Genomic DNA, 19,935 nt, shown 5'->3' on the forward strand with positions numbered 1-19,935 from the left:
TGTTACGCCACAGCCTCGAGGGAAGAACTCGACATTCGACAAGCAAGGGCACAAGTCTTACACATACGTATTCGACATTTTTTGATTTGCTGTCATTTCAGTGTCGCAATTAACAAATAGAACTATACAATGTCAGGAAGAGAAGGTACTAATGTTTCTATTTAATACCTGAGCAACTTGGGAATTTGTTTTTATGTCTGTAAATTAATATTTTTGATTCATTTCTAGGAGGTAAAAAGAAACCCTTAAAGGCCCCCAAGAAGGACAACAAAGAGCTTGATGATGTAAAATGAAAATTAGTTTTATATTGTGCTTTGTATTTTTTTTAATATTTTTACTAACTTGAAAATTCATAATTTCTTCAGGATGATAAGGCTGTCCTGCAGAAACGGAGGGAAGAGGAGAAGGCATTGAAAGAATTGGCTGCTAAGGCCGCTAAGGGACCATTGGGTAAGCAGAAATTTCATTTCTTAACTGTACTTCTAGCTCTACCAGTTGCATCAAACTTCTGACAAGACATGTTTTTCTTACATTGCAGGAGGTGGAGGTATCAAGAAATCAGGAAAGAAGTAATGATACTGAACCTTTTTCTATTGATACAAAGATTTTTTGAATACAAGTGCATACAATCTGTTCTCTTAATATTATTACCTTCATTCATAATACTTTATTTTCTCATTTGAAAAGTTTGCAATGTGCATACACCACATAAATCCTATTTTGTTACAGACATATGAGTAAGCTGTTTGTTACTCCAATATAACTGTTCTCAAAATTGCCAAAAAAGTAAAAATCACAGGAAGCAATTAATAGGTGTAATGTGAAGATCTAGGGCTGCTTTGATGGTATTAAATCAAAATTGTTAATTATTCTGAAGCGTAACAAGTCCTGAACCCGCTTCCAGAACTCACCGAACTAAACGATTTCAGGAAGGCAAGTTTTTAAAACTCTTTGTTCTAACTCATATTACTACCTCTTTTCTTATAAATCTGAGAAACTAGTTTTAGTACTGGTATATGTTGGTCAGTTTCTTTGATATTTGTTAACATTTGAACTTAGGTTAAGTTTATTATGTTAATAAAGTAAATAGTTAAATACCATTTCACTTAACGTGCCGTTCTGACCCAATTTGGTATTGGGAAAATTTAAAATCCAAGTGGGAAGTACAAGGCAGTTGATTTATCATGGAGATTGCACGACGAAATATTCAGTGAATGCCGGAGTAAGAAAATACACAAACAACCTTTCATCTTCTGAGAACTATTGTTGCAAAACTGCGGCGACAAACTGAGCGTTTACTTAGCGAAGAGCCAGAAACCAACTTGATGTAACACCGAATGTGAACTGGTATCTTAGTCATTCGCAGAAAAACACAAAAAATCTATTAGTACATTCACAGTTGGTACACGACACGAGCTAAAGAATATAATGGAATAAGTTTCGATATAGTGGAAGCAGAAAAAAAAACAACTTTGAAATACGTTGCCAATAAGTTTCATCTTATAGATATCGAAATGTTTCTACCGTGCGTGAAGATTAGAACGTGTCACATATAGGGCGAGGCAACAGTAGCAAGAATCATTCAGAGTTTTCTACATTTTTATGGTAAAAGTTGCTGAGCCCCGGAGAAAAAAAAAATAAGAAATAAGTTTCAACTTTCAATTATCAACTAAGGTATCGTAATGGAAAAGTTGGACAGCACCTGGCAGCAGCTGTAAAGTTTTCGAATGTTCTGAAAATTGGTTTAGGCAACACGCGGGGCTATGCAATCGGTAAGATTTATTGACAAATGAGCTTTGCATTGCAATTTGATAGCTAAACGTTTCCACCTCTTTGCTCAGTCCCAAAATGCTATCACTCTGACTCTTGACAAGATTTCTTTTCATTTTAAACTTTGCTCTTTATAACTTTCGGATCATCTCGACGCAATTCAATAAGGGAAATTGTCAGTTAAGTTTAAAAATAGTTTGCATCTGTCACTGACAGCACTGGTGACTGCTACCTCTACTAGCTGGCACTTCGTGTGTGCAATTATTACCTGGCCCAAAGAATGAACAACTGTCTGTGTAAATAATTACCCGAGCTGTAAATCGATACGAACATATGGTTATGGCACCTTCCTCTCGATTGCTCCAACAAAGTGGTTCGAACTCCTTTATCGTACGATGAATCAGATCCACGCAGGAGCAAACTGACCGTCTTGTTGAATGTCGTTTGGACCTGTCCGCCAAGGTTAATTACATTACCGTGACTTGTGAACGCTTTCGTTTCTCTTTCAAGAAGAGAAACAGGAATCAAGTTTGAAGGTCCGTAAAGCCGGAAGCTTCATCAATTTCCGACCTTTGCTGCTATTCCCAGTCGTTTCCGGAATGGAGGAAACGGTTTGGCAGGAAGAACCTCTGAGAGGAAAATGAAATGACTTTGATATACCAGTCTCCGTGCTGTATAGACCAACTTGATCGAGTTAATGCTGTCGTTTCCGCTGACGTGGTTGAGTACGGCAAAGACAAGGGACGAGTTTTAGCTGCTGTATAGATATTCAGACGAACGATCACCAATTTTAGATTGCATTCTTGTTCATCGGAAGGCCTTAGCTGACTAAGTATATGAACTTTACTTTACATACTTGGCAAGGACCGCCGATGGATTTCTAATAATAAAATGTAATTACCCGCAGTGACAAAAGTGCTAGCGCAATCAAATGATCAATCTGTCATTCCCGCTTTCCATTTTCACTTTCAGTCTTTGCTGTGAGCTAATGAAACACATTATTTAATTCAATATTTTGCGCCTTGTGTCATGATTCCGTCGGAGATGAGTCGGCTTTCCATCGTTTCGGTCGGTATTGACTCTGCTCAGTACGGTGCAATGTGTTTCAGGTCGGGAAAAGGAAACCAGGGAACAGTACTCGAACTCGGAATAACTTGCTGGAAAGATTGCGACTTGTTCTTGTCTGGATCCTCTTGACCCTTTTCGGTTTGATTCATTCTGCGATCTTTTGTATAGCTCCAAATGAAAGCGATTGGAGACTCTGGTTGCGGGAGATATGACTGTTGCTGGGAGCCAGTTAATTACATGCTAGAACGAATATTTACCAGAAGAAAAAAAAATCGTTCGAATCATTCGGTGTACGACTATTGACATCAACAAACACAAGGACACATAAATTGGAAATGCATTCAACCATGGTAAGTTACCAAATCGCAGCTAGTTGGTCGGCTTCGTATATAATGCCTGTTATCCAGCAATGCTACTTGTGTAGCCTGTGAATCTGACCGAATCCATGGCAACGATAAGAATTGCACCAACTACATCTTTATTTTGTTTCAAGCGTGTTGCTCATTATTCTTTTAATATAAAAAATAGTTTGAACGATACGATAGTCAGATTATCGACCCAACACCTCGCGTCGGCAGATGCTCAAGGATCCACCAGCAGTTTGCCACCGAGTTACTTTTTCTTTCCTCCTTTTATTAAAAAAAGTATACTGTGTGGAAAATAAACGAAACGGAGAAAAAGAGAAGTGCCTAGGGTTCAGTCAGAATACGCGACAAAGGAAAAAAGAAAATGAAAGCAAATCACAATGCGAGTAAATAGAAGCCAAGTAAAAAGAAGGGAAAATCGACGGCAAGATTTTGCTAGCGGGTCGATACTTGATTCGATCAATCTGATATTTCTTGTCTCTCCCACTTCATTGTATGTATATATACAATCGTAGTTTTGACAGTCGGGGGAGGGGAAAAAAAAGTAGGAAAAAGTCAGGAGGAAAAAAGTCGTCATAGATTGAGTACACGTGCTACGCGCTCGCACACAAATAAAGGCGGTAAAGGAAGAAGAGCCTCAAGAGCTCTTCCATGTTTAGCCGAATAGTTGTGAGGATTCGCAAAGGCATGAAATATTTCACAGACATCCAGCAGAGTTGAGACGTCGGGTCCGTATGTTGACTTTGTTGTGGCGCGTCGCCACAACCTTGGGGTTTCGTGTTGTTTGACGGGGCAGAGAAACTCGATCTTATTGAACGTTTCCATGTCAACTACGAGCGCTTGCCTGAGTGAGAAACCCATCTTTTTTCCGACTTTTCTCAAAGGTAATTTATCTTTTTTCCGAGCTACTTTTTCAAGTTTTCTTTCTGCGTCAAATTGGAACGATTCGCCAGACATTCAAAAACCACTTCCACGTTTCCTTCTTTCCCATATGGCAGATATAATTAGGAAGCGTGCTGCGGGATTTTCACGGTAGACTTGCCAGAAATTGCATATTGTGTTTCTTGTTAAAAAAACCTGCACACCCTTTACGTATTCTGATGCATAACAATACAAGCAACAGGGAGGGGGAAAAAAACGACGGAGATGTAACAAACAATCTACAGGAAGGAAAAGGAAGGTATTCAAATAAATAAAAAAGAAATTACCTCAATTTTTGAGTCAAGAATGGAGGAAAGCGCCATGGTAACTCAAACGATGTTGCCACTCCAGAGTTCCGTGTTTGTGAGCTGACTTGTGGTGGTGGATCAATCGAGTGAGAGCTATGGCAAGGCTCGGATTGAGAGCGGCGTAGATATTACCGTTTGAGCTCCTTCAACCGAGGTTTCAATACTACTCTCAAAGCCACTGTGTAGGCTAGAGAGAGAGAAGCTGCTCCGTGATTGCGTCAGGACTTATCTACAGGCCGTGGATCTCCTTTTCTCTCGACAACAAAGATCATTTTCTACAAACAGTATACACATTAAGTAAGAAAAAGTGGGGGAGGAGTATATATATAGAGACACATTGACTTTGACAGCCAGAGCGCTAGTCGGAATTGAGAGGTGGAAGGATATATGCCAACCTGATCTATACATATAGCCCGGGATTACCTTCACTTTATTCTCTTGACGTCGCAGTTCGTCCGTGCCTAACCCAGCAGGAAATCGGCTCACCATCTATTTGCTCCTCCCAATCTGCCATCCATTCCTTCTTCTTATAGGGGGTGGAAAAACCTATTAAGTTAGCTCTCTCTCTCTTTCCAACAAAACATTTAGTGAAATCGCAGCTACAAAATCAAAGTAACTTTCGTTAAAAGAAATACTGTAACATACAATAGAAAAATGTTCATGTATTCGCCGCTCCATTCTTCAATAAGAAACCGATTGATGTTTTTTCTTCTTTTTCTGTTGTGGTTTGAAAACTTTTCTTAGGATTTGAGTGGAAAAAAAAACATAAAGAAAAAGCAAAAAAACACATTCAGTTATAGTATATACTCAACACAGTAAATACATGTGGTATGCATACATATATATATTAAGTATGTAAATACGAATGATGCACTGTTGCAAGGTATCGATTCGGTGGAAAGGGGGGGGGTATGTATATTATATACTAAAGATTTGATTCTGATTGAAATTCGACTCGGATGAAAAAGAAAAAGTGCGGCCCGAATTGTTGTCAAACGTCATTCATCAACCGATTGGGGAAATCGAACAAACTTGGGGAGTGAGAGAGAGAGAAACACATGAGCCGAGATTTTAATTGTACGATGTAGGCTAGTTTTACACGTCGTTATTTTTTGGGGTTTTTTTTTTTGTTTTTTGTTGTTGTTGTTGTTGTACACGCACAAGAGGCACACACTCATTGTATACACTCACATGCACGCACACGGTGAGAAATGTATGATAGCGTGAATTCCCGTTTTCATTATTTGTTTTCGACCTGGAAAGAATTGCAAATATGTATAGAGTAATATAACACAGGGGGAATGACGACTCTTGGAGCTCGACCAGTGAGCACGTTCATTGGTTGCGACGAAGAGAAACGGAGCTGTAATTGGATGATGCCAGCGGATAAGTCACACAGACGACACAAAAGAAAAAAAAAGAAGGGGAAGAAGGAAAGTTTAAATCACGCTGGGAATTGTTATCGTGGTAGTTCATCATTTTCTTCGTTTGACGATGAGTCAATATAGGAGATGGAATTCGTTCATCAACCCAACAGCCTTTTCTTTCGACTAGGTAATTCAATTTCAACTGGATGGTGATGGTCAATGCTGTATGATTCTTTTATGATGCTCATCATTTCTTCTTCTATTAGATGGTCCATTTTTGCCAAGTGCAGGTATTTTCTAATTTTACATAGTTTCATTGATGCAGACAGAAAAGCTGTTTTTCCCTTTATTTTCGCTTCTTCTTCTTTGCGGACGTCGCTCGTTAATTATCGAATTATCTGCCGACGTGAATTAGCGCCAGACAGAGATGTAATGCGGCCAATAGGTGAGCCAAAGTCAGTTGGCTGCCAGTTCCACATCCAGGGAGAAATATGTGTCCTTGGGCGCTGTTCTTCCGTGACATGGCAGCCGCTTGGTCACCTGTCAATTACACACAGACCGGAAAGTTCCTTACTGTAGTGCATTCTCTACAGCCATCTCGAAATTGCATTGATCAGTTTTACTTATTAGTTTAACGTCTCTGCTGCTGCAGAGGCAGAGAAAGAGCGAAGAAATGTTATTAATGTCTGGTGGGCCTACTAAAAACATTTTGATTTGAGTTTAGAAACAAACTTTCTTCTCCCGCCTTGCCCCTCGAGATATGAAGGGTAATAAAACCGGATTTCTATGTAGACCTATTTATGCCAGATAAAAACTTGGGTGGGGGGAGTATACCGCATGCGCTGGGCAACACACAGTGATCCCGAAAACTTGGAAATAATGGAAAGACGGGCTTCCCAGCACGTCTGGATTTTCGACTGGTACCTCAACCCTCTCCAGGGAAAGAAAGCGACTGGAATGGAATGACAGATGCATGTTCAATTTCAATTTTTTCATTCAGCATTCTTCACATACTATACATCCGATTCTTTCTTCATATCCTGGACTCACTCTTGGGTTTCTTATCGATTCCGCGAAATCTGAACGAACAACGACTACAAAGGACTTAACATTTTTTTAAAACGTATAGTAATGGTTCTCTGATTTTACTCTTCGATTCCCCCCCACCCCGTCTAAGGTCCTATTATATTGCAGAGGACAAGTAAAGTTTAAGCTCTCGGAGAAACCTACGAAATGCCCTTGAATATAATCCCATTATTAGGTCCCTGCCGCTGCGGCTAATTCACTTTCGTTCAATTCCGCTATACTGCTGCTTATTACTGCTTCTTGTATTCCGTTTGTTGCTCATTTGTGTAACGCTTCACTCGGTTGAATGGCCGCATAAAGAGCTTATACACATAGCTCTACGAGAGTATAGATAGCGCATAGCATTATTCGACAGATAGAATTACCAGAGTCTTAGCCTAATCAAAAAGAAATGGACTTTTAGTTGATACAATACCGGCCAAAACTTGGACGTAGATGGAGTAGGGCTTGCCGCTGGACGTGCTACAGGTGTAGTTGCCCGTATCCGACTCGTTGGCGTCCTTGATCTCCAGCTTACTGTGCGTCCGGCTCCCCTTGTCCGTTTCGACTTTGACTCCGGCACGTTTCGGTTGGTAGTTCAACAGCATGTCGTTATGGAACCAAAAGACGTAATCCGGCGGAATCGGACTCTGTGCAAGTATAAAAAATATAATTACATACTGGACCATCTCGGACTCTGCTGTGTAAGTGTGTATAGCAGCAAACAAACACGATTTTGGCCAGCAGTGTTTGCGTGCGTGAATATCGGACAAATATAGAAAAAAGGGGGAAAGAAAAGTCGACGACAATCAGATTTGTCCACCCAACTTGGCGAATGCGTCAAAATGCCCCCTTCTCCCTTCCGAGAAGCCAAACCAAACACACACAACCGGGCAGTCGGCAGAAAAAGAAATAGCTAAGAAAAGTTGCCATCTGTCAAGTTTTTTCTCACTTTTCTTTTATTTGACCTATTCTTATTCAATGGACGTCACGTTGGTGGTGGTGGGATAAGAAGCTGACGTGACGTCCAACTTGGAAACGCTGCTGGCGTCAAAGCCACAAATAAAGGAGCTGAGAATTATAACAAGTCACGGAGAAGACGACGGTTGGTTTTCTACCCCGCGCTTATTCAAGGTTTCCTTTCTGGGAAACACGACTTATTCATCGCAAATTATGAGACAGCCATGCAAGTGATATGTCGGTAATGACTTCCAATATCCACTCGAGATTAAGAGAGAGAAAAAACACGAGTTTCTGCACATCAGCAGTCGCATCATGACCCAAGTGGATGTGCCATTGAGTGGTCGTGAAAACCTGCTGTCAAATCCAAACCTAATCTATAATACGACGAATGGCACACACACGCCCACATCGTTTAACGAGAGAGAGAGAAAGAAAAGTGCTGGGCAAAGAGAGAACGAGTCCGTTCACAGAGTGGCAAGTTTTCGTCTAAAAAGTAATAACCGGCACCGAGGAATATAAGGTGTTACGAATAGTGCTGTGGGCTATGGACAGAGAGAATCCAAGTTGAATAGAGTAGCTAGCGAGTGCGAATGAAAATAGTCATTAAAGGGAAAACTGCACCGAGCTGGCACCCACTATGTAATGTCCTCAATATTATACGATCATTTTCATCATCCGACATTTTCTTATCTCCCCGTTGGCGAAAGAGAAAAAAAAGAAAAATGGAGTAGGCAGAGGCGCTCTGCACTTTCATCGATTTGCGCAAACAAGAGAGAGAGGGGGAGAAGGGTAAGAAGGCTATATAGATTTGCGTGAATATATAACAAGGGGGATGAGTCAGGCAGGCATCCTTCAAAAGAGGCTGTAGATATATGAGCAGAGCCTCGAGGATGAAACGAACTGAGGTTCTATCAGGAGAGACGACCATCATAGACAAGTGATGTCTCATTAAGGCGGATATATGCGGCCGCCTCCTCCTCCGCCGCCGCCGCTCTCCTTGTTCAATCACTAACAGAATTGGGAGCCTACGAACTCGGCTCTCCAGACATCTAGTTATTATCTTTTGAGCCCGTTCTTTTTTCATTTTCTTTAAAAATTACAACGTAAAAAAAAAATGAAAAATGAAAAATCATTTTCTTACATTTTCGACGATGCAGACAAGACTGAGGGTCGTTCCGCGGTCGACGATGAGATCTTTTGGCCCCAGGATGAACACGTCCGGAACGAGCACTTCCAGTTGGACTTGATGTGATACCAGACCCAAGTCTGTCGGCACCTGCAAAAATCAGACACACACAAAAAAAAAGACAAAGTTGTTACTTGTCGTTGGAGCAACGGCAGCTGCTAGAAATATCCAAAAATATATCAAAAGAAGATGGTGGGTGGTGCCTGTACATCTAGAAAATATCGAGAATCTTAAGTCTTGAGGGGTTTCTGGAGTCATATAGTGCGTCAGAATCGTGACCAATCAGTTTCATCTCGATTGATATTCATTCAAACGATGGCCAGTGATCTCTTTGGTCCATCGGCAAAATGTCGGACGAAGAACCCTGAAGGGATCAGAGACACGGATGAATCACGTCATATCAGGAGTAGGCTGACAAGATCAACGGCCCGTGTGTAGTGCCGTTAGAATTTCTTTTCATGTTCATCAGAAGTAGAAGAAGTTTAAGCGTAATATGCGGAATGGGCAAAAGCCTGGAAGGAAGGAAGAAAGCAGAAAGAAACAAGCTAAAATAAATGATTGAATAGACCCTGGTTTGGCCGGCGGCCGGAAGGAGGATTTGTCTCTCGTGTCACAATCTTGATGTTCTTGCCTAGAAAAGACTCTGCGACATATCTTTTCTTGTTGCTGAGGTTTTTTCTTGTTGTAACCGTCTACTACGCCACCACCAGACACACACGAGTCAAGTCGTATCGTTCCCTGCACGTCTTTGGGCTCCTTAACCTTTCAACGCTCGTCGCATGCCAAGATGCACTTCAGACCCAACGTATTGACTGATTTATTGACTTTTGCAGCGTCTATAAGACAGACCCTGGGCAGGACGGGCGGCTTTTTCGGGCTGCTACATAGGAAAACTCAAAGCTCAATATTAAGGTCATCAAACTGTTGGCAAATACATAATATATATTTTGTAGGGTTCTTCTGTTGTATAGCATCTGGTGGTTCCGCCCGTCTCCTATTGTCTTCTTCACTCGACCGTGCATCGTCTCTCTGGTTTGATCAATACTTGCTATCTATCCGCAATATAAATATAGAGAGAGAGAAAGACTATATTCTATTGATGGGAGCACAGCGAAACAGAAATGAACTTTTCTCTCCTTTTTTAAAAAATATGATGTTTCGGGGGGTGATTCTTTTGAGGCGCATCTTTAGGCCTCGCTAGTGGTGGTGGTGGGAGGCCGATAGGCGAGGCTATTTCGATGGCTATCCTTGACCGTCCTTGCCCTCCAGCTCCTTTTGGTGCGGCTGGACGGATGATTTGTACGTTTGTCCATATCTAGACTCCAACGTCTTCTTCTTTCTTTTTGGGGGCTGGCCGGCAGCCTTATCCCGGCCGTATACGAACATCGGCAGTGACGATGGACAGTGGGATAGAAAAGAAAAACGGGAAGATGGAAAGACGATGGATCCAAAAGGAGGAGAAGAAATAATATAAAGAGATGGTCGGACCCTTCAGGATAGAGCACAGTGCTTCTATACTTCTCTACTGTTAGGAGATTCACTGAATTTATACATCACAATTTTTTCCCTTCGAGGATCTAGACGAGTTCTGGGCGGCGGGAAATGAAACGGAAACAGCGACGGAAGAGAGGAAAGAGAGAAGAGTCTCTCCAGCCGTTATAAATTCGATGTGAAAATCTTATTTGCAATAAGATATAGACTGGGAAAGCGAGGGGGGGGCCCAAAGTTATGTCCTCTTCTCTTTTCTTTTTCTTTCTTTCTTTTTCCAGTTTTTTACTCCCGTCCCGTTTTAACCATGGCAGCATTGTCTCTTATTCATACGACATTGTAGTAAAGAGTGAAAATGGTTTCGAGGGCGGGACGTTTCGATCGTAAAGAAAACGGGGCCCCCCAAAAACAAAATAAAATAACCTCCGTACTCGACAATACATAATGGCGGAGCCAAAGGGAGGCAAGTGAACCAAAAACGCAAAATCCACTGAGCGATCCATTCCGACAAGCGTCCCCCTCTACTATACTATACTAACCCCACGGTACGGCTCCTCTTCTCTCTTCTTAGAAACCATATAACCCGCTCGTGAAAAAAGGAGCAAAAATGAAAAAAAAAAAAAAAATTCCCGGGCTAGTGGCTCAACTTATTCTCATTTCACGTTGGTTCGCCCCCCCCCCCCCCCCTCACCAACGTTTCCGTTTGTTTCCCTCTCATCTGACTGAAAGGAAGGAGGGAATAAGAGATGAAGGAAAACAAAACAACACCACCAACCAAAAACAGGATTGATATATCTCTATCTATACGCTGCTGGCTCTGAAATAAGAAAAGCAGATGGAGCGTATATGTACGGTATAGAGACTATAGTTTGGCCAAAAGAGCAAAGGAGCTTTAGAAAGAAGGGGGAAAAAAAAGGGCAAACTGCAATGCAGTGCAAAGGGGAGAATGCTTTTGGGTTTAATTGCAAATAGCAGTCTCCTCTTTGGAGAGCCAGCTAGACGAAAGAGAGAAAAAGGGGAAAGCAAGAAATACTTGGCAAATGTAGAAGCCGCCGTCTCGTTGCTGGACGAATTGAATCTGCAGAATCCACTCGGTTAGATTGGGCTGGTGCAGAGTCGGACGCAGCGATTGTTCGTGATCTTCGACCGGCTTTAGAATCTGAAAGCGCTCGTCTGCCGTGAACACATGCCGACCTGAGAGAGAGCACAAGAGGACAAACGAAAAGCCAGCCAACCATCGCCACCCGTCATTTTACTTGGATTATTTCTTATTTTTTTAGGGGAATGAAAATTCAGAAAATTTAAAGGAATGAAAACCAACGAGAGAGAGATCCTACCTGAAGTTAGAATGTGCCAATCTCGTCTTCTAGCCCAGGAAACCTGCCGAATTAATCAAAAACATACGTCACATGTTCAGCTTGAATTGAACGACAGCTTAAGTTCAGGCCTGTTTATAGTTCAATTGTTTGTATATAGGGAATGGGGGATTATTCGACTCACCAGCTGATCGCCCTGATTGCTGACGGCGCATTTCAAGTAAGCTGGATGTCCAACTTGGGCCGTCACATGGCTGTCGCTATGCTTGAGGTCGATCTGCGTGAGTCGCTGGGCTTCGGGCAAGGACAGCGATGCCAACCGCTTGTGATAGGCGGCCATCTCTTGGGCCTGGATCCGTTGCTGTTCGGCTGCTGCCGCCGAAGACGAATCGTCTCCGTACTCCTCGTCCTGCTGTTCCTGCTCGCGGCCATGATCCCGCAGCTGTCGTTGCTTATCATCTCGCCAGCTGCTATCTGTATCGTGAAAAAAAGATCGCCGATACAAAAAAAAGAAAAAAAAAGAAACGAGATTTTTTATTTTTTGTTTTATACAATAGACGCAATAATAGAAACAATTCTGGCCCTTTCAGTCTGTGCATATTAGGATCAAGGAATTGTTGCGAGCCAAGCATTCAATTTCGACCCGGGTTCGGATTCACACAGAGAAATAGATTCAAGCAAACTGCTGGTGCAAATATTACAAAGTCATATCTCTTCATCTCCCGCAACTTTTTATTTCTTCACCGGCAGTCGGAGAAATTGTGATTTTCATTGGGTGCGCTGCTTTCTAGATGCTATATATCCCTGGATTTTGAGTGTGTCTATACGCTGCTGTCTACACTTTCATCTCGTTCGGTTGCCGGAGCGAATCACCGAGGGCAAACAAATCGAGGCAACCCTTTTGAGAGACCTTCTCCGAGCAAAGATCAAAGAATGCGGATTCTGCGAATCCCAGTGAAATAGTTGGCGCTGTTTCACTTTTTTATTTTTCCTTTCCCCCCTCCTAGCAGAGAAATAGACCGCCCTTGTTATTATGTTGACTCGTCGCAAACTGAAATGCCACCAGGTTACAAGCAACGCAGCAGTGTAAATAATAATAATAATAATAATACCGAAAACGGCGTAATAAACAAAGTAATCAAGACTCTGCAGCTAGAATGCTCTTCCTACACAAGAGTCAAACAAACAACTTGTGTGTCTCAGCTCATCCGTCCGACCCGTGCCATCTGTCGCTGGCGCGCTGTCTCGGGACAGATAGGACAGCAGCACTTTCCCCCATCCACGTTATTTGGCCCCTTGTATAGATTCGACCAGCTCTTCTCTGATATCGTCGACGAATTAACGAATTTGTGCCGCCGAGAGAGAAAAAAGGAAAGCCGGGCATCGGCTCGCTGTCATTACTACATCGCCAATAGGATTATTGGATGATATTTCGCCAGTGTCCAGACCGTCCGTCTATCTTTTTTTGGCCGCTATTAACCAAGTCGGCGCAACGACGTCACTATCCTTTTTGGGGTTTGTTTCATTATGGCTATATTTATTTTTTCTGCTGGTTTCTACACACAGTATAGAAACGCCAAACCTTGCTATCCATACAAACACTATTTGGCTTCGCTCGTTTTCCTTCCTTCCGTCAATCCAGCCTATCCAGAAAGGAGAGAGTCTGTCAAGTGTGTCTCCACTTCATCCGCCCTGTAGCCTACACATATCCTGGACGAAGACAACACAAAGTGTGTGGCATGTCGTGTTAAGGCAGACAGAGACGTGCTCGAGACTGCGCAAATATTTCAGTAGGCATCAAAAGACGGCACGGTGCATCATGATCAAATTTTTTTTCAAACAGGAATCCCGTCACATTCTTCCTTTCATTCCATTCATCCCTTTTCTTTTCTGCACAGATTCTGCCACCCGGTACAACCGTCAGATCAAAAGGTTACATTCAAACTCGGAGAGAAAATTCGGTTAAGAGTTCTTCGGACATATATAGATATATATAACAGTTGCTCAAGTTTGAATCACTGATGCGTGACACTAAATAATTGAGAATTGGGTTCGAGTCACGAAGGGTTAAGGACCTTTAACCACATTGCTGCGTAATGTGGGTCTATACGTACAAAGTAGATCTCATTTGGCTGTACACTGTACTGGCGAAACAAACACAGTGTTTTGCAGTTTGTGTAGATAAATGAAAGGGAGTGGGGCGTACGTGTACAATCCACAAAATAAAATCTGAAGCAGATCAATATCGTTCGCCCAGGAAGAGAGAGGAGGAGGTACAGTGGTGGGGGGTTTATAAGGTCTGGCTGTTTTTAGAAACAAAACTTGGTCAATCCGATGCTGTTGCAAGAGGCTTTACTTGCGTGCACTGCTGCCAACAGTCGGTTCTTAGTCGGCGAACAAGGAAATCAACAGAAGGCCCCCCCTCTCTCTCTGTCTGAGAGATCAAAAGATTTGAAGAAAAAGAATGGTTGGGGGGTCCTCCTATATTGCATTCTCCCTTTTTTTTTGTCCTGGGCAAAAGCCTACATAGATCCCAGTTATGGACGGCCGAAAGAGAGAGAGAGAGAGACGACGTCATCTTGCGCTTCATTTCACCTTGATTTTTGTCGTCGCAAGCCGCTTCTCCCCCCCCTACCAATCTCTTTCTATTCTCATCGCGAGCGTCGAATTCCCAATCAAAGAGGAGAACAAAGGAGATATATGAAAGTGAGAGACTCTAGTACACATATCCAGGAATTAATGAAACGCCCGATTGAGATTGCTGCTGCAGCATATCAAACGAACGGAAAGAGATGTGTTACAACACTGGCGAGTAGCTGATTGGAAAACGATAGACCCGGAAATAAAAGATGCACAGGTCAACCAGTTTCCGTGACTGCATGTAGTATAGCCACTGCGGGGTTGAATTTGGTATTCAGAGCTAGTCACGAGTATAACCATTTCCAGCGTGGCCGGAAGTTCATAGGACACACTCTCCATTCGGTAGACGATACTAGATAACATAAAGCAATCTAGCCGGAGAAAAAATAGCATAGATGATACTATATGGTGAGAAAGAGATTTGGTTGAAGGGAAAACCTTTGGCACAGATAAAGAGATATAGGCTACTGTTGCTGAGCTTTTTACGACTGGTGTAAGGGAATATACTTTTGGAAAAGGAAGGGTGTCGACCGCGCATTTCAATAACACGAAAAAAAATGATCCAGTCAGCGCTGACTTGGCTCCAGCCGTCCTGAATTATTCAGTCCACCCCGCTGATAGTAATAATACCCCGGCACCGAAATGATCGCTGCCACACACTTTCTCGCTCTATTTTGCTTTTTTCTCTCCTTCTGTTGGCTTTTCCTATAGATGAAAAATAAAAGAAAAGGAGACGGCCTTTTTACTGCGCTGCCCGTCTTTTGGCAATTTCGTATTCATATCTTCTTTCTCCCAGACTTTTGTTATTGTTTCTCTCTCTCTCTCTCACGCCGAGCATTCGCTAAAACGCTGGCGGTGTCAATTCCATACGCAGCCAGAAATTTCATTCTGAAACACGCGTCCTCAGCCATAATACAACAACAGAGCTATAGGCAAAAGACAAAAGACGGCTAGACACATGAAATGTTTCATGCCGTCAAAAATGGTTCTGTGCACATTTCGAGCGATTGCAAATGCTCAGTACCAAACGAGATCTTGTTTTGGCCCATTCAGGTCGTATTTTTTAACGCCAAACATACATCAATCGGTGCATTATGTAATAGAGAAAACAAAAAATGGGGGGGGAGCTAAAGTGGATAGGAGAGGCTATACAATACAAAAAGGGCGGCAGACAAAAACCACTCAAATACATGCCGGCCTAAAGTGACGAATGGCTTTTCCCTATGAATATATTCTCCAACCAATTTTTGTTTAAACAAAAACTACGTTGCGGAATTTTCACCGTCCAGAGAAATAAATCGGTTACTATGTGGGATGGGATACGTGTACACTTGTGTCCCTTGCTGGTTATGTTTCGAAAAAAAGAACATGCGTTCAAATAATATATAATGGACCGAATGACTTGTGAGCGGGACTAGTAACATGTAAGCCCCCCAAAATAGTTGGCACGTAGCTGCTTGCAGTATATCAAAGATGGAATGAAGGCGCGCATCAGCATTTGGGTTCAAAAGAAGAAGGAAGACCCTGGGGAGGGGAGACCTCGGCGAATCAAATAACACATACTGCTGTTCCTAATTCCGAACGCATAGATATCTATGAGATACTATACACACAGATCTCGGTTTCACTAGTGAGATCTTTCGACCTTGTTGGCCTTCGTTCGCAGTTGCCCCACTTTTTCTCTTCGATTAACGCCACAGCGTCTTAATACACGCGATTATGTGGGTTTCTAGGTCTCATTTTCTGCAAAAAGTCGCACTTGATTACGACGGTCGTATTTCCCGTGTGGGCTGTTATTCGTTTCCATTTTGCCAAAGCGCAGCCCGAAATCAGAAACAAAGTTGGATCCTCTATACTAAAGCTCTGGCTAGCCACTAACATCCCACTTTTCCAGACAAACAAGCTCGTGAAAGTCTCAACTTTGTGTGCGGGCAGAAAGTTATCGTCTCGTGATATTCTGATCGACCTCGATCGAATGGGAGAATCGATTCGCCCATCGCTTTCTTCGAGGGCCTTGTTTATTACACGGATGGTTAAACATCCCAGAGGCTAACCCTTCGTCATTTCTCCCTCCCTCCCCTCTTGTCTAACCGCTCAAATTCGGCCCTCAATCGCTTCTGTTCCATTGCACCAGAGTCCTGCTGTGATAGTGATTCAAAGCCAGGGCTTTTCTCTTTTATATTGGGCACTTTTAAGTCCATTTGTGATGCGGCTAATACATTACCATGTCCTAATATTATACCAACCCCAGACTGACTCTGACTGCTGCATCCATTGAAAGTTATCTGGCATCTCTTATATATTATATATACTATATCGATTGGCCTGGATTAGATAAATTTGGTCGTCTTGTTGGTCGTCGTCATTTCCCTCTCGCTCTATTTGCCTCCCTTTGCGTCCTTTTTTGACGAGCGTGTTTCGTGAGTATAATCGCGGGAGAGAATCACGACGGCCCGTCATCATCACCCAAACCGTTCCATCATCGTGCAGCCTCTCTCTCTCTTGGGGTATAACGTGGGCTGGATGATTAGATGATTGCATGGCTGGACTGAAAGAGGGGATATCTGTCGCTTCCCTTTCACGATGCATTCGACGAATTTATATATATATATCTGCGTTCGATATCTGTGTGGCCTGGCGCCACCCTGGAGAACTCAGCCGTGTCGACAGAAAAAAAAGAGTCTAAAGCTCGAGCAGTTTGACATTTCCTTTGATTTTTCTTTTTACAAATTATTTATTCAATTCGGATGAAAAATTGGCGATAGAGAGAGACACTCACAATGTGTGTGTGTGTGTTTCTCGTTTCAAGATAGCTCCTCCTTGACGCACGGGGGAGAGCCAATCTTGTTTTGTCTTGAAAAGAAATCGATGAAATCGTGTCCAAGAAAATAAAAAAAGAGAAAAACTACGACGGGAAAAGTGTTGGTCGCGTGCCTCAGGTCACTCCAACACTTTCACGAGAATGGATGGCGCCGGTGCGCCCAGCTGATGAGCCCGGGCTATTTTCTTTCTTTCTTTCTTTTTCTTTTTTTTCGACGAGTGAAAACCTGATTGCGCCTTTCCACGACCATCAACTTGATTTGGTACCGTGATTACAGCATCCAGGCAACAAAAAGTAGGAGAGGGGAGAGAAAGGAAGTCCTGCATAGAGGAGAGAGAGAGAGAGAGTGCCGGATGGGACGTCATTTAAAAGCCGCACGGCTTTGTCCAATAATCTTCTTTCTGTTTTCCTTGCCTCTCTCTCACTCTCTCTCCCGAGAATTCTTAAATAACAGAGAGCGGGAGAAAGAGAGTCCACCGTCATCAGAGGAGGGCGTCAAATGGGGAGAGCAGCAGCAGCAGCTCGACCTTATTATTCGTCCAACGACTCACGCAACATCAATCGTCTCTCCAAAGTCTACACAACAGGCTCTTCTAAAGGCCCCCCTCCTCCCTAAGATGATGAACGACGCGTCACGGTACATATATAGTCTAACCCCCCCTTCAACCCACCCACTCAAGGGGGGATTTTTTTATTATTCTTTTCTCCGGCTCCATTTCTTCTTCTCTCATCGTCTTCACATAATACCATTATTATGATTATCTGTTCTTTTCGCCGTTGCTTTGTTTTTTTTTTGGGAAGAACGATATATAACCCCCGTTTCTTTTTGTTATTTTTCGCTGTCGTTTGCTCGGCATCTAAGCGAATTACCGGGAGCCATCGTGTATATCTACACATTTATTAGTCGTGCATATTCATCAAATCTATTCACGAGGACCATTGGTTTTTTGCAGCCCGCCAGCCAAAATTAAGTTCCAACGCAGATCAAACGTCCCGCCGTGGGATAATAAAAAAAATTGACAAAATGTTAAAAGTTAATTGAATGACAAATTTCGACGGGGAAAAAATTTAAATTCTTTTTTTCCTGGGCGTAATAAGAGGCGATTCGTACCAACCAGCGATCGAAAGGGGGGCAATTTATTCGAGGATTATTGTTCTCTATACACAACAACGTCTCCGCCAACTGTGTTCAATTTGGCGAGATTTCCCCTCGAGAGAAAACTCAAAAGTTCAAGTTAATGAAGCGTATTACCTTCTTTGCTCTACAGATTTCACTGAGGCAGAGACCAAAATAAAAAAGGGGAGCCAACAGTATATACCAGAGAGATCGTCCTATAGCACGTATTCTGTATTCCTCGTAGTGGTGATATCATTACGCACAAGCAACGCAACGAAGCTCAGAAAAAAGGGGGAAGAAAAAAAATAGACGCGCATCCGCCTGGTTGCACACTTCCGCCGTAAATTCCAGCGGGCGAGACTAGACTCCTCTGCGTATATATACTAGATATACTAGACTGCATATACTATTCATTATCAGGAGAGAGAGAGAGAGAGTAAGAGCTGGGGCGACGTGACCGGGCCAACCGTCACGAGGCGGAGACTGTGGGGACGTTTAGACAGCCCGCACGAATAAGAATCGAAATGAGAGAGAAAGGCGAGCCCGGGCATTACAAATGGAGAGCTAGCGGACAGCGTTCCGCAAGTCGACAGCAGTCAACGACAACAACAACAAAAAAAAAAGAGCTATATACAAGAAAGTGGTGCTGAGTAGGAGGATTACTGTGTTGTGAAACGCATCCTCTATGCACTCCGGTAGATCAAGATTCGCCGGGATAAGAACCACAAAACGGCGGCGAGTGCGCAGCCAGAGTAACGTCTCATCACCGTCAGCAGTTGTACCAAGAGTACTATATCTAACCAAAGTAACGTCAATCTTAATCCAGTTAGCCTATAAATTGTTAACAGCACATCCGCAATGTTCGGCAGCCAACCCCCCGAACTGCCGTAAAAATAAAACAATAAAACCATTGAGGGACATTCGCGAAATTTTAGCGTAATTTGATGATGGGCGCATATCAGATCCAAGGCCAACCCGTCCATGAACAAATCAAACAAATAAAAATGAGAAACCAGCTGATAACAAAACAAAAAATAGCAAATTAATTTTGATAATGTCCGCAAGCGACACGCAAGGATTATTTATTGACACGGACTAGTTTTTCTTTTTTCTTTTCTTCTGATCCTCAAACATAGTTATCTGTCTGTCGAGAAGAAAAAAAAGGCCAAGGTTTTTACTGTGGCCCTGTGTGTGTGGTTGGTGGAAAAACACCCGGACCGTGGCGCGATGCTCCCGCCCTCTTCAATCAATTGATAGGGCGTGGGGAGGGGGTTCCGTTGCGGTCGCCGACGCAATAAATATATTTATACTGTATAAAGGCTACATACTTGATGTTGTATATATACCTTGACGCAGTCCTAATCGCAGGGTAGTGGCGCTATATAGCTGTGGGGGCATTCGGAATTTTCTGTGCCACATTTACTGTATGTGTACACTACACTACACCTCATAGTATATATAGCACTCGGGGGGTCAGGGCGTGGAGAGTGTGTGGGACTCAACCGCCCACATATTCACCCCTCAAGATCCATTTATTTTT

The 19,935-nt window shown here is 42.8% G+C and overlaps 1 protein-coding gene and 1 long non-coding RNA gene across 3 annotated transcripts in view; one reads left to right on the forward strand and one right to left on the reverse strand.

The window, feature by feature from the left end:
- The first annotated feature begins 13 nt into the window (after positions 1-13).
- On the forward strand, positions 14-642 carry LOC124210444. The gene is made up of 4 exons (XR_006881192.1): positions 14-145; positions 229-284; positions 366-450; positions 539-642. It is a non-coding gene; the product is annotated as an uncharacterized LOC124210444 (long non-coding RNA).
- A 4,508-nt stretch (positions 643-5,150) lies between these two features.
- Positions 5,151-19,935, reverse strand: part of LOC124210453 (zwei Ig domain protein zig-8-like) — a 47,185-nt gene continuing 32,400 nt past the window's right edge. For both annotated transcript variants that reach the window (XM_046608511.1, XM_046608512.1), the window contains 6 exons: positions 12,002-12,291; positions 11,839-11,881; positions 11,535-11,695; positions 8,969-9,103; positions 7,301-7,514; positions 5,151-6,339 (listed from right to left, as the gene is read on the reverse strand). In XM_046608511.1, the coding sequence (XP_046464467.1) occupies positions 6,194-6,339; positions 7,301-7,514; positions 8,969-9,103; positions 11,535-11,695; positions 11,839-11,881; positions 12,002-12,291 (989 nt within the window). In that variant the 3' untranslated portion in view covers positions 5,151-6,193. The remainder of the gene's footprint in view (positions 6,340-7,300; positions 7,515-8,968; positions 9,104-11,534; positions 11,696-11,838; positions 11,882-12,001; positions 12,292-19,935) is intronic.

Source organism: Daphnia pulex, chromosome 2 (assembly GCF_021134715.1).
Source record: "Daphnia pulex isolate KAP4 chromosome 2, ASM2113471v1".
Lineage (NCBI taxonomy): Eukaryota > Metazoa > Arthropoda > Branchiopoda > Diplostraca > Daphniidae > Daphnia > Daphnia pulex.